General features: G+C 38.7%; 1 protein-coding gene and 1 long non-coding RNA gene across 2 annotated transcripts in view; one reads left to right on the top strand and one right to left on the bottom strand.

The window, feature by feature from the left end:
- Positions 1-290: 290 nt before the first annotated feature.
- On the top strand, positions 291-3,268 carry LOC126410288 (uncharacterized). The gene is made up of 2 exons (XR_007574051.1): positions 291-485; positions 1,117-3,268. It is a non-coding gene; the product is annotated as an uncharacterized LOC126410288 (long non-coding RNA).
- Positions 3,269-4,478: 1,210 nt separating this feature from the next.
- LOC116258768 (threonine--tRNA ligase, chloroplastic/mitochondrial 2) overlaps positions 4,479-26,241 on the bottom strand; it is a 42,957-nt gene continuing 21,194 nt past the window's right edge. Inside the window, exons 2-8 of the mRNA XM_031636148.2 lie at positions 24,517-24,663; positions 24,243-24,390; positions 22,898-23,151; positions 20,122-20,499; positions 6,687-6,995; positions 6,289-6,489; positions 4,479-4,984 (exon numbers count right to left, since the gene is read on the bottom strand). Of these exons, the coding sequence (XP_031492008.1) occupies positions 4,721-4,984; positions 6,289-6,489; positions 6,687-6,995; positions 20,122-20,499; positions 22,898-23,151; positions 24,243-24,390; positions 24,517-24,663 (1,701 nt within the window). The 3' untranslated portion in view covers positions 4,479-4,720. The remainder of the gene's footprint in view (positions 4,985-6,288; positions 6,490-6,686; positions 6,996-20,121; positions 20,500-22,897; positions 23,152-24,242; positions 24,391-24,516; positions 24,664-26,241) is intronic.

Here is a 26,241-nt window from a genome sequence, read left to right as displayed (position 1 = left end):
ATTACTTTTCATGCATGCGGTAAAATCCAACTAAGTGGCGTTATTAAGTTCCGTCTTGCCCTTACCATGATAATCACTGTAGCTTGCCACCTTTTCTTTTTTTTGGCTTTTCTATCTAATTCAGATGTAGACTGATTTCATTCTCGTTACTTCTTTCCCTTCTTTGCCTCTAAAATTACTCTTATTTCATTGGCACACAAAATAAGAAAAGAAGTACAAAACGCAAAAGACATGCCAAATACCTGTTTAAATAAGAAATAGCGAAGAAGAAGTGAGGGAGAACAAGCAACAAAAGAGGAGGAGAAACAATCGGGGGAGGACTGCAGGGGGTCGGCGCTCGCCAGAGGCGGTGCCTTCTCAGGCGGGACCCTGGCTAGGAGATCGAGAGGCAGGAGGAGGGATCATGAAACTCATGAAAACTGTTTGGAAATTACTGGAGAGGATGTGACGAAAGCGGTTGCCTCTTCTTCTCATCGGCTAAGCTAGTAAGTAGTATCAACTTCACTTACCTTATGCTCATTCCAAATTTTTTGGGGCAGAATGTATTGAGGATTTTCGTCCGTTTGCACTATGCAACTCAATCTTCTACAATATCCTCTCCAAAGTAATGGTGAACAGGTTACAAAACATCCTTGTGTGCATCATAGGGCACAATCAAGGAGCTTTTGTTAAGAACAGTGTTATACATGATCAAGTAAGTAGTGCGCTAGCCGATGAGATGGTGGATAGGCTTAGTTACAGCAAGCAAGAGAACGTATGTTTGAAACTGGACCTGTCAAAGGCCTACGACGGGTCGTCTCATGGCCTTTTCTCAAGGTCTGTATGGAAACTCCTGGATTTTAGGGAAGATGGATAGAACTAGTAATGAAGTGTGTAGAATTTGTAACACATGCAGTGCTGATTAATGAGATTTAAGGAAGACGTTTTAAGAGCTCTATAAGGGCCTCCGGCAAGGGGACCCACTCTCTCCGTACCTTTTTATCCTCATTATGGAAGTCTTGTGAGAGGACTGAGAGGAAAAATTAGGTTCCAGGAAGTCATTCCTCCCTCCCTCCCGGAAAATCTTCCATCTACTAACTCATTGTTGTTTGCTGATGACATATTACTGTTTAGCAGGGCCTCCAAGAAATCGGTAGCATGTATCTTGTCCATATTCAAGGAAATGGAGATGAAAGCTGGTTTCCTTATGAACAAAGAGAAGACTGCTGCAGACTGCAGTTCTTTTCAATGTCAGTGATTTTAAAAAGTAGAGGCAGATTGTATTGACTGGCTGGAAAGAAGAGTCACTACCTATGTCCTATTTAGGTGTATCCTTGTTCATGAGAAAGATGGAGGAGAGCATGTGTACAGGCCTCATCATTAAGTTTGAAAGGACACTAGCGACCTGGAAGGCCAGATTGCTGTATTATGCGGAAAGATTGTGTTTAATCAAATACAACCTGACCTCAATTGCAATATATTGGATTATGGTGTTTAGTATTCCCAAAAAAGTGATTCTCGTCCTAAAATGAAGCATCGCTCGCTTCCTTTGGGGTATCTGCAATGCCCAAACAGGTCTCCGCCTGATTTCTTGGAAGAGCATAAGCAAACCAAGGGAGGAAGGAGGGGCAGGTATAATACCTCTAGAAGAGTCCGATCGGGCTCTCCTGGCTAGTAGAGTGTGTGACATTCTTAACAAAGATCTCACATCGGCACATGGCTGAACCAAAGGTACCTGGCCCCTCATAAAAGCCTATGGACAGCTAAATACCCGTGGAAGGGATCGTGGGTATGGCACAGTCTAGGGTGGGGATGGAATTGGATAGAACAAAAAGTTCAGTGGAAGATCGGTAATGGAACTTTTATTAAGTTCTGGGCTGATAGTTGGGATAACCATATATTGATGGAAGAGCTTAATGTAGAGGAGTTTATCAGATGGAGACTGGACCGAATATCTATCTATTTCACAGGCGAGGTCCTATTATGGGTCTCTGTCCAATGCTAGGGTGCAAGGCATCCTTGAGAGGCTGCAATTGAACGGCAATAAGGATCTGTTTGTGTGGATGGTGGAAGATAAGGCTACAATCAAAGGGAACAATCAAATGGAAAGATTTTTGGAAGAAGTTAAGAACTCAAAGGTGAGAATCAATCTTGGAAGAAAATGATAAGGAACCATGATGCCCCTTCAAAAGCACGCTGGTTCTCCTTCGTTGCATGCCATAGCCGCCTGCCCACAATGGATAGAATCCAAAGATGGGGCTGCCAGTTAGCGAATAGGTGCGCTCTATGCGAGAGAGCTGAGGAATAGAATCATCATGTCATTATTAGCTGTCCATGTGCCCAACAGGTGTGGAGCTGGGTGATTGGTAACTTTGGTAGGGAAATAATTCCATGGTCTAACATTGATAAAGAATTTCAGCTATGGATGAAGACGCCCTTGAAATTACTATGGCTTCAAAAGTGCTGGGCTCTAACCTTTCAAGTAGTAGGGTGTCAATTATGGGTATCTAGAAACTGGAGGTATTATGAGTATGAAGAAACACTTCTCGATAACATCAAACATAAAGTTTGTTCTATGTGCTGTGACAACTATAAAAGTGTGGATTGGGAGACGAATGATAGGATTCTTATGAATGTCTGGGTAAACTCAGGTGTTTTCTGTTGTAGAAATGAGGAGATAGAAATGGACCCAATTGTGATTCAAATCTTGACCAATGTAGAAGCAGGTCCAGGGAAGTTTTCTCGATCTGGTTCAGCGCTAGAGAAAGTCAGCTGAAGTGGAAGTCGGTATGGGCTAGTGAAGGGAATGATACATTGGAATTGGAGCTTCTGAACTGCTGGTTGCCAGAAGTTGGGGGCAGGGTGGAGAGAGCAGTTATTATGCCAAACAGAAATGCAAAGACGAGACTTGCGAGCATGAAGAGTGGAAGGCGCGAGTGCCAGAGAGATGGCAGGATCTTGCTAAGGACATACACAATTTGACTTGTTTGGATGGCTTTCCCACCTTAATGGCTGGCACCATTTTGAACAGATATGGCTACCGAGATGGCAGGGATGATGGGGGATATATCGTTGTTATGGTTTGCGCTGTTGCCTATTTGGGGTGAGGGTAGCAGTGTAGTTCCTACTGTCTTGTATTAGTTTTTGAGCTACTGAGTTTGGTAGTTGGGGCTTGCTACTGCTGATGCGTGTTTTGCATCCCCATTTTTTTTTTGTTGTGCTCCTTGTATATATAATATCTTTTTGAATAAAATTAGCGAGGCCATCTCCCAGCAATCCTTTATTGTAAGTACCGGTTTAAATAGAACAAGTAAACTTGCAGCATTGCTTACTTTAGCCCCACTGGCCACGTTCACGGATAGAAGAGAACCTAGGAAAAGAGTTTTGTCTTCTCCATCTTTAAAAATGTCGAGCGTGTGCAAACTAATTAGTATAAAGTTAGACCCCTTTTGATAGATCAAATTTTCTTTTTAACCTTAATTTCAATTTAATCACACATTGAGTTTGACATGAACTCAAAATGCAAGTGCATGTCGAAAATCAGGTTTAAGCTAACGCTAGTTCAATCTAGCATTTACGACTTGTATATAACCTCCACAATTTTCAAGGCTTCAAACTTCACGCTTATGTTGTAGGGATCACATGTATACATGTGTTAAGCTGCTTTTGGGCTCAAGGAAACAAAAAAAGTAGGTGGCAACCACACAAAGAGAACACGCAAGTTAAGGTAAGGTGGCTCGGCTAAACTGCTACTCCACCACAAAACCAACCCTCTCTCATGTCCCTCTCTTACGCAACACGCACGCAACCCTTGAGAGCCCCCTCTTTCTGTCTCTCTCTTCACCACCTTTTAGAAGCATACCCACGTACAAGCCCTCAAGTGCCCTATGTATAGTCAAGGCTTTCCATTAGATATGCCCTTTACATTTGAAAAAAACAACGTAAACATTAATGTAGCAGATCCCACCATTTCCTTTCATTTGGTTAAAACTTGACCTTCCAATTTTGTTAATAAGTCTTCGTCGTGCAAGGCTTCTTCACCTTTTTATCTTTATCTTTCTATTTATTTTGGCTAAAGGCTTGACCTCCCACCAACCTTGCAAGCCAATCTATATATACGCGCGTGCGTCCACTGCAGCCAAGAACGACGAACAATGAAAATAGCTAAATAGGCAATTGGTTTCAAACTAAATTGCTTATCTAAAGTGTCCAATTCTTTTTGCCCCCTAGGGTACGTTTGCAAGGGAGAGAGAGAGTACCGGATTTCCTTAGGGAGTTCTAACGTTACTAATTCAAACGCGGGTAGCTTTTTTCACTTATCTCCAGATCCCTCATTACAAGAAGAAGAATAGTCTAAACCTCCTGCAATCCACTGATTTCCCCCAGTAAGTGTTGCCTTGTACCTGCAAGCGAACGTAACTCCTTTTAATGAAACAAGAATCCACAAAAAAACACTGAAGCAACAAAGCTGAACCTGAATCATGGTTGAAAATCCAGGCTGATGAACATAGTCCAGGCGTCGGAAACTTTGTTACAACTCAGAGGTTCTTTTAGCATTCTGAACCCCATTTATAAAGTATTGACATTTTGTTTTCCACTTATTATCACATTCAGCATGTTAGTATCAAGGCCATGTGATGCACATGTAAACAAGTTCATATTTATACTTAAAAAGAATCTGGCTCACGGAACATCATTAGGGGGGCTTTGAAGGGGTGTGGTTGAGGGAATTAATGGCGTCTTACAAAAAGGGAGTTCTGTTCTCCACAGCAAGTTGAATTTTTTCAATGAACTCATCGACGCTCATGGTTCCATGCTCTCCTCCAGACCTTGATCGAACTGTTACAGATTGGGATTGGACTTCTTTTGGCCCTACAACAGCCATTACAGGAACCTTCTGCTTCTCAGCATTCCTTATCAATTTTGGCAGGCGCTCACCATGGCAAAGCTCTGCTCTAATACCTTGTGCCTTCAATCTCGCTGTAACCTCTTCGCAGTAACCCATCTACACAGAAAAAGCCCGGAGCAGATTTGCTTTACAACAGGTTGAATGAGAAAATTCAGTTGCCATATAATTCAGTAACCAGGTAACAAAGGGCGAACATATGATAAAAGCAATTCATGCACCCTCCTAGCATTTCAAGAGGTGCCAATCTGTCAGACTAGCAACTAACAAGATGTAGTTTCAAACGTTCATAATTAGACGATTCAGGCAAGAGATCGAACCTCCACCACCATTTACATTACAAGAGAAGATAAAAAACAATGTGAAATGAAGACATATTGTTCTGTTGAACCGCTGGCAGTAAGCTATTTTTGAACCTTGTAGTTTCACATCAGTCTGTCGCCTCTCCCCCCATCATGACTTGACCAATTATTTTTTCATTTATTTCATGCTTTGTTGACACGTCTCAATCAAATCATAAGGTGTTTGCCGTCATGACATCCATGCCACTTTTCAGGACATGCCTTATCATGTCTCTCTTTGATGGCAATGGCAAAACATCCTTGTTTTGTCTAAGAGGAACTTGTTTGTAAGCACCCCAAGATTGACTACAGAAGAAAAATTGTACCAAATGATGAAAATCTGTTGCAAGTTAAAATCATTATTTATTTGGTAGAAGGTTTAAGTTTTACCATGAACAATGTGTCATTGTACGTCAGGAAGATGTCTTAAACAAGCCCAAAAACAAATCTTTGTCACATGCATACTGCTGTAAAGGCAGCATACCCGTACCGGTTGGGTACGACACCAGTACTGGTACTAGTACCGTCCTGGGTACTTCTTGGGTACTAGTCAAACAGTACTAGATATGGTCAACATACCCGGGACCGTATTCATCCAATTTAGGACTCGGTCAAAGTTGACGGAGTCCTTTCTTGTCCAAATATAATTGACTATTTTTATGTTTGTGCCAGAATGCACTTACGTGAATTTTGTTACTCTTGAGTGATTTGGTTGTGCCCTTGTGCATCCTTCATTGCTCTGATCTTTTAGAGCTACTCTGTCAGTTAATCAAGTTCTTTTGGACCTGATTCTTGAGATGTTGAAGGCATTTACAAACTCAGCAACTTCAATGACAGGTTTTAATCACAAAAATAAAATAAAACCTTTAAGTGACAAGGCTAGGGCGCAAGTGACGCAAGTTGCAAAGGAACTAGAATAACTAATGACAAAACTGGAAAAAGCAAATTGTGCCTGTGAGAACTTTGACATTTACAATGAAAAGAAAAGTATTGAATGAAAGGTTACACGTCATGGAAAAGGAAAAGAATGATACAAAAGAAGAACATATAATAGAATCATACCTGCGTATCCGTGACAGGTAGAATGCGAGCTTGGATTGGTGATATCCAAAGAGGAAAATCTCCTGCGTAATGCTCTATTAGTATCCCAAAGAAACGCTCCAAAGATCCCAGGATTGCCCTGTGGATCATGATGGGACGCTTCCTTTCTAAATTAGAGTCAACATAGAATATGTCAAACCGTTGGGGAAGATTAAAGTCCACCTGTTGCCACACAAACATCAGAAAGTTTCAGAAGAATCAGCAGCCATACACAATTTGAGATGCTCAAGGAGCCAAATTTAGCAAGCCACTTCATAAATTGTTGGGAACAAGGAACACCATAACGAATGGACACCTTTAAAGAACACCAGCAAAAAGATGAAAAACCTGACCAGAATAATTCCAGTTCAAGGACTTGCCTGCACTGTCGAGCATTGCCACTTTCTCCCCAGGGCGTCTTCAATCTTAAGATCAATTTTGGGACCATAAAAAGCACCTCCACCATCATCTAACTTATATTCCCAACCCTTATCATCTAATGCATCTCTAAGAGCAGTGGTAGCCTTTGACCATACATCATCATCACCGACAAATTTCTCAGGCCTTGTTGAGAGGTTGACCTCATATTTTTCAAATCCAAACTGGAGCAGGATTTTTTCAGCAAGATTCAGGACACCTCTGATCTCATCCTTGATTTGATCTTCTAGGCAAAATATGTGTGCATCATCCTGCAATAAACAATAAGATAAATGACATGGAAAAAGCCAAAATTCAGAATACAAAATCAATTTGTATTGCTATGCGAGAACTCACACAATTAGCAGATTTACCTTTTCATCATTGGAATATATTGATGAATTTTCTAAATGGCATTCGAGAACAGAAACGTCATAAAAATGCCAATGCAAAGTCATTATATCTTAGCACAGTTTTACATTTAAAATGCCTGTAGTTCTCTCAGTTGCTTGATATAGTTCGCACGGTACAACATGAGGACTTGGCTGCTCAACTTCCACTAGTGAATGATCTTCTGACACTTGTAGAAGGTGTTAACCTATGTCACACAGAGACACCTGGAAGGGTACTGCCCCCATGTCGACGTGGCTGGATGCACGTATTAGGCATGGGACAGGCTTGGACATGGCAAAATCATATTCTATATTGTTTCAGTCTACTTTGATACTTGAGTTTAATTATTTGTATTTTATGAATAAAGCACCATTATAAATTTCTTCTCAGTTTTCACTTCTGCATATTGTTCAGCAAATTTGTTTTTCTTGAGAAAATCTCAAGAATGTGAAAAATTAAAAATATATATAAGAACCTGAAAAAATAGAAAAATAAATGTAAAACTAAGAAGAGGGTGACAGGATAATAAAGAATTACCTTTTAAACTAATAAATGACAATTGACAATGAACAATCGGCAAACATTTGTCTAGTAAAAGGAGAACAAGCATTAGTCAACATTTAAACTTCAATATTTTCGAGTTCTCAACCAAATATCAACTTTCAAGCCTTCAAGGATTTAATAATATAAACTCAAGTTGCTTTCTCAATTAAGAAAATAAGAAAGACAGAAAGATCAATCTTCACCCCACAAGGTAGAATCAGATTTTTCATTTGCTCCATGCTTTCGTGCTGCCCTTCCTTGAATTTTACTCTCAACATTATTTTCTCCTTTCTCTTACGAAACTACGTGCTCCATATTTCAGTCTCAATATCTTCTTTCATTGAGAACGGTCAATATGATCTATATAATGATGAATAGGATTTGCATTCATCTTCTCTATTTTTCGAGTCTTATTGTCCAAATGCATGTTCATCCTAATGAATACCAAATTCCTTAGTCTTGATGCAAGAGTGTTTCTCCTTTTTTAAGCCAAGTCAAATGCATTCCAATTCCCTTCACAAGCATAAGCACCCAATTGACTGAGAATTTTGATTTCAACATTTTGGAGTATAGGCACACAACTCCCAAAAATCTCTCAACAAATACATGTTTATGTAAACAAGAAAAATGAAATATCATAATTTTACAAGTAACTTTTATTGTAAAAATCTCAAAAAAGTAAAATGAGATACTTACATGGATGTGCGAAGTGAACAAGATCCATGGCTAACCTGTCTCAAAACAATGAAGGACCTCTAGCATGATACTTACGGAAGTTCTGCCATTGTCTTTCCATCCTCATCAATAGAAGCTTCTCTTTTACTATGTCCAATTCTTCATGAACTTTTTCATTCATCTTCCAATTTACCAGTACTTCTTATTGGTTCTCTAGATCTATCAAGAGATTCATACAAGTAGTCCATAGTTACTGCTTCTCTTACTTTCACTAATGGATCAACGAACATGATTTTTTTTTTTTTTTCCATTTTCCAGAAATCTTCATCTTAAGTAAGAGTTGTTAACTCTTTGGCACCATCCTCTTCAACTTGTTCTACAAGTCTCCATTCATATGATGCAGCTATAAAGCAAAGGGCCTCTACTTATTTCAAAACGGAATTTAAGCAAATGAAATGAAAAGCAAATACCGTTACCTCTTCAGCTCCTCTATTAATGTGAATTCTCATGATACTTGTTGAAGTATGTTAGATGGGTCTCGGGACCGGGACCGGGTCCGGATCCGTATCCGATCCAACTTGTAGCCCTTGTTGGGCATTATTTAAGTTGTGTAACCCTAATCCTTATTGTGTGAATGAAAGACAAAGGAGAGAGAGAGTCTGGCGGCTAGTGGGCACCGGCTCCTCCTCATTCGTGGTTTTTTTCCTCTTGTTGAGGGTTTTTCCACGTTACATCGTGATCGTTGTTTCTCTTCCTCTTCTTGTTCATGTTTCTACATGGTATCAGAGCCGACGAGTTTGGGAAATTTTTAGGGTTTGTGAAGTTCCAACCCTAATATCTCTCACCGCTACCATCGCCACCACTGCAGTCACCGCCGCCGCTGCCGCTGCCACTACCGCCGCCGCCGCCGCCGCTGCTGCCACTGCCGCCGCCGCCGCTGCCGCCGCCGCCACCGCCGCTGCCGCCGCCGCCGCTGCCGCCGCCGCTGCCGCCGCCGCCGCTGCCGCCACCGTTGCTGCAGCAGCCACCGCCGCCGGTGTACCCAATACCACTGTCGCTGTTTCCGCCGCCGCCGGTATCACTCTTTGCGCCATCGCCATCGCAGCCACTCTTGCGGCGTCGCTCTTGCGCCGTCGCTCTTGTGTTGTTGACCGTCGCCGTCACCGTTGTCCCTTGCGCCACTGCCTTTTGCGCCGTAGTCTTGCTTCCCGAAGAAGAAAGAAGATATGCATGCTTAGGCGCTTCCTAAGCTTGCCTCCCCCTATTCATGTCACTTCCTAGGGGTCTTTTGCAAATCCGGTGAAGTGCATCCGCCTCTTACCTGCAATATATTGCTTGGTTGATCTTTAATTCCATCTTCTTGTTTTTGTTTGGCACCCACCGTGCAAGAAGAGGTGGCTGGTCCGTGACTTGGTAGAGGACGTAAAGGAGGAGAGGAGCGTAACTTGAGGATTGCCTCAACGTCTGCCGGCGCTCCGACGATCGTTTCCCCCAATCGACATTCTGTTCACTCTTGGGGCTGATTGGGAATCCGGATATTACTGCCCGTTGGTGCTCTCTGTTGTCATCGGTGCCTCTCTTGTTGCCTCCTGTTGGACTATCTGTGATTATGGCAGCTTCTTCATCTATAGACGTTATGGCGGATTGCCGTATGGGAGAGTGGATCATTGATAGTGGCGCTACTCACCACATGACCGGCGATCCTAAGGTCTTTCATGGGTATAAGCTTTCATCAGGAAAGGATCGTGTTTCCCTTGCCGATGGTTCATCTATCTCTGTGGCTGGAAAAGGGAGTCTCCCACTTTTGAACAAGTTCTTAGTCCACAATGCTCTACATGTTCCTCATATTCCCTTGAATCTCTTGTCGGTTAGCAAGATCACGAAGGAGTTAAATTGCGAACTTATATTTTCCGCTGATCGCTGTGTTATGCAGGACTTGGTGACAGGGAAGAGGATTGGGATTGGCCTAGCTTCTGACGGGCTCTATCGTTTACCTATGCGTGCTGCTCAGGCTCTCATGACGGCAGTCAGCCAAGCCACGAAGAATAGAGAGGACTCCCTTCAGTTGCTTCTACGGTGGCATGAGCGCCTTGGACACTTGCCTTTTGGCCTTCTTAGACAGTTGTTTCCTGATATATGTTCCAGGTTAGATATGACTATGGTGTCTTGTGATGTCTGTCACCTGGCCAAACATGTTAGGGCTTCGTACCCATTGTCTAGCCATCGGTCTAATGAGGTATTTGCCATGATTCATTCTGATGTGTGGGGGCCTGCAGGGATTCCTTCTTGTCATGGTTTTCAATATTTTATCACCTTTATAGATGATTATTCTCGTAACACTATTGTCTACTTGCTAAAAGACCGTAGTGAAGTTCCTACTGTCATAGAGACTTTCATTGCCTATGTGGAAACTCAATATGGAGCATCTGTTAAGACATTTCGATCTGACAATGCTCGAGAGTATATGTGCCAGTCTGTTGATAGCTTCTTTCGAAAAAAGGGAATTGTTCATGAGACTTCCTGTAGTTATACCCCTCCTCAAAATGGAGTTGCTGAACGAAAAAATCGTCAGTTATTGAATATGACTCGGGCTCTTCTTTTTCAACGTCATGTTCCAAAAAAGTATTGGGGGGATGCTGTGTTGACCAGTGCGTATCTTATAAACCGGTTGCCTAGTCGCGTGTTGAATGGGAAGACGCCTCACTCTCTGTTACCGGGGACTCGTGAACCTTTCTCTCTTCCACTCAGAGTTTTTGGTCGTGTTTGCTTTATTCACAACCATAGTCCTCACATTAAAAAGCTTGATCCAAGATCTATTAAGGGCATTTTTTTAGGGTATTCTCCCACTCAAAAAGGGTACAAGTGTCGAGACCCTTCCACTGGTCGGGCCTATGTTACCAAAGATGTCACTTTCCTTGAACATGTTTCCTATTTTGGTGAGAATCCTCTTCAGGGGGAGTACTCTATGTCACGGGAAGAGTATTCTCCGAGTCAGGAAATTCAGTTTACAGATTTTTTGGACTACAGGCGTGACTCCGTTGGTCCATCTAGTGAGGTGCATGAACAAGAGAAAAATGGTCCATCTAGTGAGGTGCATGAACAGGAGAAAAATGGAGAGTGTTCCACTGAGGCAGAAGAGAAGTGCAATCGTTTATTTGGGCAAGTTTACTCTAGGCGAAGAGTTTGTACAGATGAGATGACAGGTGGTGAGAATTCTACTCCCAATCCAATTAGTCCTTCCCTGGATGACCCAAGTCGTGCGCAGAAGCAACTTGTTGAAGAAGAGATTCAGACTGTTGCTGCTAGTGAAGAGCTTCCCATCGCCCTGCGAAAGGGTGTCAGGTCATGTACTCAACATCCTATTGGTAACTTTGTTTCATATTCTAGACTGAGCAAGGACTACAAATGCTTTGTATCTTCTCTTTCTTTGACTATGATTCTCAGGAATGTTGCTGAGGCTCAGAGTGATCCTAAGTGGACCTATGCTATGCAAGAAGAGATTGAAGCCTTGCGAAGAAACATGACATGGGAAGTTGTAAAGATTCCTGAGGCGGCTCACTTGGTTGGATCTAAGTGGGTCTACACCATCAAGTACAGACCAGATGGGAGTGTTGAAAGATACAAAGCTCGTCTTGTGGCCAAGGGGTTTAGTCAGAAATATGGGATTGATTATTTGGAGACCTTTGCTCCTGTTGCGAAGATGAAGACGGTCAGAGTCATTATCTCTTTAGCTGTGATGAAGGAGTGGAAGATGTACCAACTTGATGTCAAGAACGCATTTCTCAATGGAGACCTTGAAGAGGAAGTATATATGTGTATGCCTCCAGGATATGAGGAACCTGGAAAATGTTGCAAGCTAAGGAAGGCTTTATATGGGCTCAAGCAATCTCCTCGAGCATGGTTTGAACGACTCAGACTTGTCATGAGACAATGTGGATACCATCAAGGGAATGGAGATCATACACTTTTTGTGAAGAGAAATAAGCAAAAGGTTACTATTCTGTTGGTATATGTTGATGATATGATTGTCACAGGTGATGATGAAGATGAAATAATGAAGTTAAAGAAACTGTTGGCGATCGAGTTTGATCTTAAGGACCTTGGTAAGTTGAAATACTTCCTTGGCATAGAAATTGCTAGGTCTGGGACTAGCCTTGTGCTAAATCAACGGAAGTACACTCTAGATTTGTTAAAGGAGACTGGGAAACTAGGGTGTAGACCAGCTTCTACTCCTCTAGATGCTGGCCATAAGCTAAGTCTGAGAAACGGGGAGCCACTCTGTGAAGAGGCAAAAAGAAGATATCAATGTCTTGTAGGGAAGTTAATTTACCTTACTCTCACTAGACCTGATATTACCTTTGCTGTGAATGTGATGAGCCAGTTCATGCATGCTCCCACGGATGCCCACTTGAAGGCTGTTGACAGGATCTTGTGCTACTTGAAGAGGAATCCTGGCAAAGGTCTCTTATATGTCAAGCAAGACACTCTTGGGATTGAAGGTTATTCAGATGCAGACTGGGCAGGCTGTATTGACACTACGAGGTCCACCTCTGGCTATTGTATTTATTTGGGAGGGAATCTCATAGTGTGGAGAAGTAAAAGGCAAGATGTTTGTTCGCGTTCCAGTGCTGAAGCAGAATACAGAGCTGTTGCTATGGGAGTTTCTGAGCTTTTGTGGCTGAAAGTATTGTTGACTGATATTGGTATAAAAGTTGAAGAACCAATGAAGATGTATTGCGATAACAAGTCTGCAATTAACTTGGCCAACAACCCTGTGCTTCATGACAGAACAAAGCATGTTGAGATTGACCGACATTTCATTCGAGAGAGAATTGATGCTAAAGAACTTATACTTCCTTACATGAGATCTGAAGACCAAACGGCTGATGTTCTGACGAAGGCTTTATCTTCGACCTCATTTGAGAGAAATGTATCCAAGTTGGGCATGTTTGATATGTATGCCCAACTTGAGGGGGAGTGTTGAAGTATGTTAGATGGGTCTCGGGACCGGGTCCGGATCCGTATCCGATCCAACTTGTAGCCCTTGTTGGGCATTATTTAAGTTGTGTAACCCTAATCCTTATTGTGTGAATGAAAGACAAAGGAGAGAGAGAGTCTGGCGGCTAGTGGGCACCGGCTCCTCCTCATTCGTGGTTTTTTTTCCTCTTGTTGAGGGTTTTTCCACGTTACATCGTGATCGTTGTTTCTCTTCCTCTTCTTGTTCGTGTTTCTACAATACTAAAAGCTTGTTGTGGATGAACTTTACAATCTACCTTCCGTTCTTTATTATATTTCTCACATCCTCCAGGGTGTCAATGTCTTCAAGCATTAAAGCAATGCAACTAACAATTGCATAATGAAGCAAATATTTTGATACTGGTCACCAAGAATAGTTTTTATGTTATTTTAGCTGCTTCCATTGTCAGTGACAATTTGGACATTTTTTAGTCCTATTTCTTCTATGAAAGAAGATCAAAGCTCCATTATAAAATCTGCAAATTTTAAGACCTCTTCTATATGGATTGGTTTCCAAAATATAGCACCTTTTGAAGAGCTCACTAACAACTGCTTTTGTTGTATTGTTCTATTGTTCTATATAGCCGACATTATTGTGCATTGTCTTTGTGGCCATGTAGATTTCATTTCATCAACATATGCTTCAAATTTTTTCTTTGCATCTTCCAATAGCCACGTTATTGCTACTAACTGGAGTTAAAATCCCTTTGACTGCAATTAGAAGTAGCAACGACAAAGTCTTCAAATGCCTCAAATCAAAGCAAATAGATTATGGCAGTTATTCAATGCAATAGCACTAAAAAGTAAGACATGAATGCACTTTTTTGCTTCTTAAAAATATTCCCGAAACTATTTATTGTCATCCTTTTTTTTGCATGAATTGTCTTGTGACAAAAAAGAGTTTTTACCTGAACCTGTTGTGTTCAAATAGCTCTAAATTCTGCTTTTCTTTGAAGGGTTCTCATCATGTTTTTCTACATGATTTGGTCCCTATCACCGACAACTTCAAGCAAATCTTTGCAGCAGCAACACCATCATATGAAATGTCAGCTAGGTGATGTTTAAATTTTGAATTGAAAAATTCCTCGTCAATATGACTTTTACTAATATTTGAAAATCAATCTAGCACCTTTATGTACACTAGCATGACACAAAAAAATGTATTCACGTCTAGGCATGACCGAGAACAAACATTTGTTATTTTTTTTCCCCTTTTCCTCTCTTTCCACAACTGCACTACAATATTTTCAAAACAAAATAACAAGAAACAATTAAAATCTGTCCAAAATTGGAACAGCATCATGTTAACCTGTTAATTAATTAACCTGAAGCAGCAAGACAATCTAGTTGTGGGCTATTTTATAGATTTAGGTCTTTATATCATTATCGTTCCATTATTTTCGCAATTCTGTCACTTTGTAAGTTTGATTTATTATATGTATACAGCCATTCTCGGACTTGCTTTTTCAGGTCCATTCTTCTTCTTAGGACCTCCAGACCTAGAGGAAAAGAAGAAAAACGGAGGTGTGTGTGTGTGTGTGCATGTGTGTGTGTGTGTGTGTGTGTACATATATATATATATATATAACATTGTCAGGTTTCGGATGTTGCTAGATGGCTGACAATTAAAAATCCATCACTAAAAGCATCATGAATCATTGTTAAGAACACCATAAAGGCATAAACCATGGCTGCATCATAAATCGTCACTAATGCTCATGAGTGAGCTGTTTTTCCATGACAGATTTTTAATTTTTAGCATAGCAGCACAGAACTTCCCTAATATATATTTCATATATATATATATATATATATATATATATATATATTGAAAAAGTCAATGCTGCCATGTGCTCGATGAAATTTAAAAATTTGTTACTAAAAAGACCATAAATCATCACTAAAGGCCTAAAGCCACTATAAACCATTGTATCATATACTGTGGCTAATACCAATATAGTTTAACCATCTAATAACATCCAGCACGCAGCAGTATTAGATATATATATATATATATATATATATATATATATATATATATATATATATATATATATATATATATATATATATATATATGTGTGTGTGTGTGTGTGTGTGTGTGTGTGTGTGGAACGTTCCATTGGACTTTTTGCCAAAATGGTGTTTCCATAATACTGTTAAAGGATTAGCACCTTTGTTCAGTTTTTTTTTTTTAAATCCTGATTCCAAATTCTAACCATCATGATAGCTCTCAGACAATTTGAGAGTGCTATATTAGGTAACCCAGTTTTAATGCACACAGCAGTGACTGACCACAGAAGAACCACATTATGGTAAATCATGAATCTCATTATAAAAAGATTATCAGCTTTGAGATGTACACACATTACAGAGATGGATTATGTTGGAAATTAGTAGATAAAAGAATTTTTACCATAGGAGGCATATTAAGGCAATTCAAGAAATATTGGGCTGAAATGTCGAAGCATAACAAGGTGAAGGAAAGATAACAAATAAAAGCAGTCAGTCAAGGAAAACAATTTGTAACAGAACAGAAATAGAAAACCAGAAGAAGATGGAAAAGTGAAGGCTCACAGAACTGCATGGAAGTTGTTTCTGCATGTCCATTTCTCCTTGCTTTTCTTTTCCCCTTTTTCTTCCTTCCTTGGGTTACTCTTTATAAAACAGTACGCTTCTGTTACAAGGGAGACGAATGCGCCAATTTCTTCGAACACTTTTTCAGTGTTGCAGCCATAAGGGAGACTTGGCTCCTACTGGGGAGGTTCAACAACTGTATCATCGCCTACCCCTAACACCCTCTTAGTAACAAATGTTTTCGCCTTCTCCTCTAAAAAAGTCGACTGAGTCACTGAACTTTACCGTTAAGTTTTGAAGAGATCAAAAAGTGACTAACATTTTATCACACAAAACTTTTGAAAGTTAACAAAATAGGTGCTCAACTTTCGAATGAATTCTGCAAGAGCTTCCTATTAAAAGAAAACGTTGATTTTTTATACACAATGATAAGAGTAACCCCCATAAAGAATCATTGTTTTCTAGGCTGAGGAAAGATATGATGTTTTTAGAAGGGGTACATTTGTTATTTCATTTTAAAAATTAATGTTCTCTTTTAGTAGGCAGCTCTTTGAGAAATCTTGTCAAAAGTTCAGCACCTATTTGTTAACTCTCAAAAATTGAGGGATGATTTATTCTTTGCCCAAATTTTATGTCCTTTTTTGTATTTTTTTTCGATTTTTATGTTAATTACTATTAAACTTAAACAATTTCAAAAGTACTGCACTTGACCTTTTGAAGGGCATCAAACTACAAACCAAAAAAATTTGAAACAAAAAAAACAAAAAATAAGCACACATTTTTTATTGAAAACACATGTTTTTCCTTTTTTAATTTTGTTTTTTCCTGTTTTGCCGGTTCTCATGCACAGCTTGAAAATATTGTCAAAAGTGTAACAATGGTTTTAAGGAACATGCCTAGTAAAAAGGAACACATCTATAATTGCAAGAAACATGCCATCATGAAGGCATCAGATATATATATATATATATATATATATATATATATATATATATATATATATATATATATATAACTTTATGTTGTTTACTATTAAACAATTTCGAAAGTACCACACTTGACCTTTTGAAGGGTATAAACTACAAAGCAAAAAAATGTGAAACAAAAAATAACCATGCCTTTTAGCAAGAAATTTAAATTGCCACTGAAACCACATCCTTTTCCGCTCTTATTTTTGTCTTTTCTTGTTTTGCCACTTCTCATGCAACATTTAGAAAATATTGTCAAAAGTTGTAACAATGGTTGAAAGGAACGTATCTAGTAAAAAGGAACACATCTATGATTGCAAGAAACATGCCATCATGAAGGCATGATATATATATATATATATATATATATATATATATATATATATATATATATATACGCCTTTCTTCCGTGATGAACTATTGGCACCAGTCCTACTTTTTGGGGGCTCAGTGGGAAAAGGATTTTAACATGAGAGAGCAAGGAGGTCAACCTATTTCAAATATACATGGATTTTAGCAATGCCATGTAGTTATACCCTCATGTTGATCTGAATGAATCAGTCTTTCCATGGAGGGTGAGTCAGGGCCTGCTAGTCAAGACGATAGCAAATTACAAATTCTGTCTCAGTAGGACTTGTATTTCTATTACTATAGGTTAGGCGGGGTAAACGAAAGAAAGGGATTACAATTCCAAGTCTCAAATGAAATGAGCAGACTGGATTGAATCCGCGGGGTATCTATCTAATAGATGAGATAGTATGGTGGGGAGAACTATATGAACCTTTCTACTATGTTATCCATTGTATGAAGATATGGAATATGGAGTTGATAGAGATCAATTTACAATCAACCTACAATATAAACCTACATACATGTGGATGCAAATCCATAAATTCATTATCACATATATAGGGAAGAAGATTAGAAGAAATCAATTGAGATTCTATTATAGAAAAAATATAGGAAAGTGTGCATGTAGAAGGGAGAGTTCAAGGCAAATAGAGGGCAGAGGGTCCAATTTTTTGAGCACGTATTTGATCATCAACAAGTTTCATCGAACCAATGGGAGTAGAATGTGTACATTCTCAGAGAAAAGAGAGAGAGATAGAGAGAGTTTGTGCCTTTTGTAGACATGACTCCGGAGAGGAGATTAACACTGACTCTGATGATATTATCATATTACACCTCCTTATGCAGGTCTCCGATGTCATATCTATGGATACTGTAGAAACACGCAGTGGAAGAGGAGAAAGGTAAACAAACACAAGATTTACGTGGAAAACCTCGGAACGAGGTGAAAAACCACGGGGAAACTCTAACCTAGGGGCAAAACCGCAACCCTAGGAGAGAGAAAAAATAATTCACTATATCAACAATTACAATAAGTGATTAAAATAAAAGAGGGAGGAAGAGAGACCCGCCTAGGGAACCGAGCCTGTCCTCGGTTCCCGCACCCATGGGTACCGGGTCCATATCCGGACCCGGTTCCCTATTACACGGTATTCTAACAGATACAAACTCAGGTGATACTACTAAGTCAAATGATATGAACCACAGAGATATATTGTAAGATTTTTGATATATAACACCAAACCACCGGATGGAGTCTTTAGTAGATACAAAAGGAGGAGAAGAGGAATAGACTGCTCGTGCACAAGAGGGAGAGAAGAAAGAGGGCAGCGACCTTGACGCCTGCCTCTTGTTATCATTATATACTAATCACAATTTAGTATACAAACAAAATACACAAAACAATATTGAAAATTACAAGTATGCCACCGCCCATGCGTGTGGTTAATATGAGTCGGGTCAGGTCTGATCTGACTAGGCCCAACCCAGATCTTAACATATATAATTTCAATTTTCACCTAGAAACAAAAAATTGAGTGATCTGCTTCACTGAAGCAACCAACAAAAGGTTAAACCAGAAAAGGCTCCGGGCTCCAGAAATTAAAATGAAATCTGCATGATAGTTTCCACCTAGGATGCTATGCCATCAAATCAGCGCATGGTTCATCCAACTAGTCAAGTACTTGACCTAGTCACTGGTCAAACCTAACTAGTCCCTGGCCATAAATTTACCAGGGCCTAGTTTAGGAACTAGTTGATCAACTAGCCAACAGGCAACTGTCCTTGACCGCGTAGTCCATGTAAGATAACTAGCATAACTTCCATCTGGTCATTTTTCTGCTTTCTTTTTCATCAAAGTTCAAACATTATCTTCCAACTATAGCTTATACTAGCAAACTGTTATCCTTCCATATATTTTTTGGGTTTCTCTCTCTCTCTCTCTCTCCATCTAGAGTATATACACCTATGTGCGATGTCTTTTTCTCTTTTAACATTCCTTTTCTGTCTACATCTATAATCCTTGAATCATGCCTCCCAAAATATATCCCCTGCATGTGTCATCCAGCATCTTAAGCTTTTCTATTAATAAAACTAACTACACTTAGGGATGTGAAATGTATAAAAAATTTATGAATGAAAAAATCACCAAAGCTGAAGTCAAAACCAGATTTTATAGTTGAAAAAGCTAATACTGCTTATTCCTTAGGCCCGACAATAACTGATTTATACAACTAATTATGTTTTTTTTAGTCTTAATAAATTTGAACATTTTTCATGTATCTATAAAGTTGGATTTGCGAAACAGAACTCTAGTGCATGAGATACAAGAGACAAGGTAGAAGTAAGAGACATAATTGACCATGTGTATGTGTGTGCACACCATGGCATGAAGTGGGTGCATGTGTTTTTAGATTACTGATAACAATATTTTGTTGTCTATTACATTTGACACTTTAAATTTTGTGTAATGTGATCCTATATATTTTATATACATATATAGATGCAGTGTGTGAACTATGCGCTTTCATTGGTTTTACAATAATATGTGATGTCTTTCTTACCTTTTCAAAATTTTGTGTTTTATGTTTCTCACTGATTCTCCATTAGTCGACCAACTTAAACTGACTAGTCCTCATCAGTTCTTTTACGAGCTTTGACCAGCTTGTGTCTGACTTCGGGTTTTGATGATCTAGCTTAGAATTTATTGGGAAATTAAGAACGTGCATCGCCCTAGTCTTTTCATTTCCATAGCAAGAAGAAAATAGTCTTAGATGGTCTATTTGGAAGCTAAGAAGAAACAAGACAGAGTAACTTCAAAAGTCTAATAAATACTCCATATAGGTCGGTGGTGGATAAAGGAATGAAAATAGCATACCTGAGTAAAACCTCTTACACGAAAAAGGCCATGTAAAGTCCCAGATAATTCGTATCTGTAAACAGTTCCCAACTCCGCAACTCTTATTGGAAAATCCCTATATGAATGCAACTTCCGCTTGTACACAAGAATGTGGTAAGGGCAATTCATTGGTCTCAACTGATAAAGTTCATCCTCTATTTTAATCTGGTCATACATGTTTTCCTTGTAGAACTCTAGATGTCCACTGACTTTCCAAAGATCAGCTTTGGCTACATGAGGAGTGTATAGCAACTCATAGCCATCTTGCATGTGCAGCTTTTTCCAAGAATCTTCAATTATATGTCTAACAATGGCACCTTTTGGATGCCAAAATACTAGTCCTCCACCCGCATCCTCCTGTAAAAATACCAAATTCTTTCAATGTTAAACAAGTTAATTCATTCTCCACCTCATAGAAATAAATGGCAAATCAGCATGAAACTGCTTCTAGAAGATTATTCAAGGTCTCGGACTCATGTTTCAACTTTCAACATATCAAGAAAATCAAATATTTTGTGATAATCACCCGAAATATCACAATATTATCATGAAATTTTGCTCAATAAGCAGTTCGACTTTGTCCCACTTTTTTTATTTTTAATTTCTTAAAAAGTTTGTTATCTGTCAATAATTTTCCCAACATTTATTAGAAAACCATCAATATCCCAAGACATAACTGAGATCCATGTCTATGTTATATGTATTTCTGAAATATATGCACATGTATGCACGACCACAAGAGAGAGAGAGAAAGAGAGTCTCTTATAGTTCTAGAACCATGGCAAACAGTAGGAAGAAGCTGTAATCTACGAATGCCAGGGCCAATTATTAGAAGTTGCAACGAAAAAAATAGTATTATTTACAGTTTACATTTAACAGAAAAGTTGATCTTTCAAATAGCTCAAAGGACCACATTGAAGACCATTTTGACATCAGAAAGAGTAAAAGGAGCATCTGAATACTATGAAAAAGGTTGTTTTTGTTTTAGATATGAAATCTACAGAAAGCAAGAATATGAACACACCACAATCATTAAATACACGCACATATATGCACACAAAAATGTATGAGACTGGAAATAGTGACGAAGAAAACCTACTGTGTAACTCAAAAAGAGAATAAATCTTATATAACAACCATCAGCATGGGTCTGCATTAGGCCAGACTCAAAGATTAGCCTATCCCCAATGATAGACGCTGTAGCAGTCTCAAACCTTAGCTGTACGGCAAATCTATGTATTAAATACATGCATAGATATGTTTGGAGTTTGACTTATCCATCTTTCACAAGAAACAAAACATCCAAACATACATACAGACACACACAGACATATTATATATATATATATATATATATATATATATATATATGTATGTATGTATTACATATATATATATATATATATACATACATACATATATATATATATACATATATATATACATACATATATATATATATACATATATATATACATACATATATATATATATATATGTTATATATATATATATGTATGTGTGTGTGTGTGTGTGTGTGTGTGTGTGTGTGTATATATATAGTCACTGAATCGTGACTCTCTAGAAACTTTAAACGTCTATAGACATCAAAGCAGGGCTGTCCATCTTGATTGGACAGCCCTATCAATTTTTTTTTTTTTTTACACCAGCAATTTTCAATTGAAACTTGATAGTAAGATTAGATAATGCTATTTTTATGGAGGTAAACTAAACATGCTAAAAATAACAAAGTTTTTGAACTGAAGCAACTTTTCTACCGTTTGTTGGTTTTTCTGCTTTTACCATAGATAAAACTTTTGCACATACCATTTACACTATACCTTCCAATTGCAAAAAGCTTAAGGCATAATAAAAATAAGATATTTCTACTCAACTTTTCATTTTCTGTAATTTTTAATGATAAAATAACCATGATAACAAAAAATAATTTTTGCCTATGAAAACTTTTTATGGTTCTCTTTTGTTACGGTCATTTCAGTTGAAAATTATTTTTGAACAGTTTTTATCTAAATTATTACTATCTAAAATTTCCACTTATAATTAATAAATCACAATCAACTTATTTCACACAGCAGTAAGCCCGTTTTGTTTTGTGTAAGGAACAATCCTTTGAGTCCCACAACGACGAGAGACAAGAAAAACATCTTGCTTTTTCTCTAACAAAGTTTCCTCAAGACACTGGGCAATACTGATGGTGCTTCCCTTGAATAAACAGAATTGCCATTTGGCATTGATCTAGTCTTTCTGAAAAGACATGAAAGCCCTTAGCTTTACATTCCTTTTTTTCCAAATTTACCCACTTCAAATTTATTTTTTCTTGGGAGTTAAAAAATGAAATTTTTTATGAACTTGGTAAGCTAAAGAGACAACTGTATCTGATATAGTTTTATCATATGTTAGAACAGCAGAGTTTCTGAAATGATTTGACCATCACCAATTACACTTTCATTATACAGCAGGCTTAACATCTGATACATATTTAGTGTGAAACCAATTCCATGAAAAGATTCATTATACAGGTTGTTTTGAGCTGAGTGCTGACTGAATGTTCCAAGTGGTCAATGACCCTTGCACATTTTCAGTATGCTTGCAAAGAAGAAAAAACATTTATTTGTATGTTATGCTTGCAAATGATTGAACAACTATATAGAAAATTTCAATTGATCCATCCGACTATAATTACTAGCAGACATGATAATAGAAAAACTCTTCCTAAAATTGAAAGAAAAGGTACCTGTATTGAGAATAGATCAAGCTCTTGACCAAGACGCCTATGATCACGGCGTTTTGCTTCCTCTTTTAAATAGAGATATGCCTTTAACTGCTCTTCATTTTCCCATGCCGTGCCATATATCCTCTGCAACATTGCGTTGCTTTCATCTCCTCTCCAATAAGCCCCAGCAACTGATTCGAGCATGACAGCGTTCTTGTCAATGTGGCCAGTGCTTTCAACATGAGGTCCAGCACATAAGTCCCACCATTCATTTCCTGCTTAATTAATAGTTTCTTTAGGATTGAATTACCAACCAATCAATAACATGTAAAGTACCAGACACTTCACACAAACAAACCACATTTTCTTGAGCAAGAACACAACCATGAGAAACAAAAGACCTTCTTTTCTGTCTTTGTTTGTATGTACATGTGTGCTCTGGAGACTTGGTATTGGCAGTCATTGAGAAGGTCATACCAACAGACGGTCCCAGACTTAGAAAACTTAGCCTCTTTCAACTTGGCCTTCAGAAATCTTACATAGCCCTTGTTTCAAACAGATGCACATTAATTTGTAAATAATGCACAAGGTTGACTTAGAAAAGAAAATTTTAGACCACCAATAAAAAAAAAGTACTAAAAATGCTGTGAAACAAATCATGAAATATGCACAAACACAGGAAAAGAGAAAGGAAAAACAGATAAGCATAATAACATCTGGTGAATGTCTTGACTGGAGCTGGTTTTAGTTGACCAAACTTTATAAATTTGCAAAACAAAGAGGAGAATCTTCCCTGTGCAAATGAAATATTTCCAGACGAGAATATTTAACATGCATACATAAACATATACAGGGGATCCAATGAGTCCGCAATCCAATACCTATGGCCTTCTAGTGCCATCCAGCAGGTTAGGTCAGCTTCTGGTGGTCTTTTAAAATCCGACTTTATTGATAAGCTCAGTAGGTTCAAATCTATAGGTCTGGGAAAAAAAATCATTGAAATCTGATATAGAAACTGGATTACATGAGGATTTAAACTTGACAGTTTTACATTATTTTAAAACTTATCAAAAAAATTGGGAGGTCACAAAATCCAATTTGTACATCACATTTCAATGATTTGTTAATTATATACATACATAGTTACATAATCCACACACACACACACACACACACACACACACACACACATATATATATATATATGAAGAGCTCAAATCCTCCACACATCCTGGTCCATCCAGCATCTCACACATGAAGGATAAAAAACATAAAATGCAACATAAGAAACAACACCAGAACAATGGAAAACTTTGGAAAAGAATCTTTCAATCTCTTAAATGAAGATCGAAATTACTGCTCTAACCTATATGATATATTGTGATTGGATCCGTCTTAATACTTTCAAGAATGTCCAACTTGTAAGGCTCCCCAATTGCTTCTATCCTTCTCTGAGCTTCCATTCTAGAAACCTCTTCCCTTATGAGAGGCAAATCTCTCCTTATAATGCGGTCCTACATAGGATGTCAAAGTAAATTCCGACCCTGAAACAAGTAATTAATGAACATTCACAAGCTATATATGGCAATAAAGGGCTTCCCGTAAGATGAGATACAATTTAACAAGGAAAATCTGCCGACCATTTCCTTCTTTATTTTCTTCAGATCTTTGTCCGTCAGAGGCTCCATATCAAAGTCATAATAAAAACCATGGTCAATCCATGGGCCTATTGTTACTTTAGCGTTGGGGAAGAGCTTCTGCACAGCCATGGCCATTACATGTGCACACTACAAGAATATGAAGCAATGATCAGTCTACGCAAAGAGACAGAAGAACAAAAAAAGAAAGCAGCTAGCTAATGAAATAATATAAAAACATACAAAGACAGAACTAACTAATATAATTAATATAAAAATGTATCATCAGAAGATCCAAAGTTGTATAGATTACCAGAAAATGGTCCCAATGTTTACTTTAGGAGATTTTCTTATCAATCAAGTGCATATCTCATGGCATAATTTCAAAAACTTGCTGATGGCCTAAGTGTTGTTCCAAAGCAATGGAAGATGTGTAAATCAGTCCCAATCTTGAGAATGCAAATGCTTCAAGAGATACACTCTTGAAGATTCCAACACCTTCAATAGGTAATGCACAACCAAACCTCAAACTTGAGGAGAAGATAAATGTATTAATCTCAAGAGAAAAGAACACAAGAGAGGCCTAAAAGCCTTAACAAAACAAGGGACAACAGTCTCTTATTTATAGTACAATGTAAGGGAGAGAAGGAGGAGTTGGCTGTTGGGCCAGCTCCAACGGCTAGAAATCTAGCCGTTGGAAGCTGGCCCAACAGCTAGTTCCCCTTTACAAAATAAGAAAAAGTAAAAACAGAAAAAGAAAAGAAACAAAAAAGGTACATAAAAAAGAAAAAGAAACAAATAAAATAAAATACATAAACACCTATGCATACATAGATATTCATATATACAAATCATACATGAAACTAGATGTATGACAGTATATATGAAATATACATATGTATACTAACATAATGTCTAATCTTTAAATTCTAACACCCCCCCCCCCAAACTTACGGTGTGATCACCGAAAGTTTGCCAAGAAGAAACTGAAATCGTGCTGAAGCAAGTGCCTTGGTGAAGAAATCTCCAAGTTGATATTCGGAAGGGACAAAGGACATATCGATTGTTCGGCTAAGATATTCTTCTCTCACATAGTGACAATCCATTTCAATATGCTTTGTCCTTTCATGAAAAGTATGATTGCTAGCAATGTAGATGGCACTTTTATTGTCGCAGCAGAGCTTGGTTGCTTCATTTAAGTTGTTGACGGATATTGGTGTACGGGTCCAGTTCTGGACCCGATCCAGTATCTCCTAATTAGGGCATACTTATATCATTGTAACCCTAATCTTTAATGTAAATGAAATCTCAAGAGAGAGAGTGTCTGGCTGCTAGTGGGCACCAGCTCCTCCTCATCCGTGGTTTTTTTCCTCTTGTTGAGGGTTTTTCCACGTTACATCGTGTTCCTCGTTTTCTCTTTCTCTGTGTTCGTGTTTCTACATGGTATCAGAGCCAACGAGGTTGGGACGTTTTTGGTGATCGTGGTGTTTTCTCCACCCGCCGTTGCTGCTACTACTACCACCGCTGCCGTCATCATCAATGCCGCCGCCGTTTCCTACCGGCTGCGTCGCCCTGTGCGCCGTCGCCCTGTGAGTCGCCGTTGATCTTCTTCCTGACGTCGCCGTCGCCCTGTGCGTCGTCGCTGTTGCCCTGTGCACCATCACCGCTGCCGCCGAGGTGTTTCCTTCACCCGTCGTCGCCCTTGCTCCACCGCCGTCGACCTTCTCC

Source organism: Nymphaea colorata, chromosome 8 (genome assembly GCF_008831285.2).
Source record: "Nymphaea colorata isolate Beijing-Zhang1983 chromosome 8, ASM883128v2, whole genome shotgun sequence".
NCBI lineage: Eukaryota > Viridiplantae > Streptophyta > Magnoliopsida > Nymphaeales > Nymphaeaceae > Nymphaea > Nymphaea colorata.
Note: the sequence above shows the minus strand (reverse complement) of the source record. Positions and strands in the feature narration are given on the sequence as shown.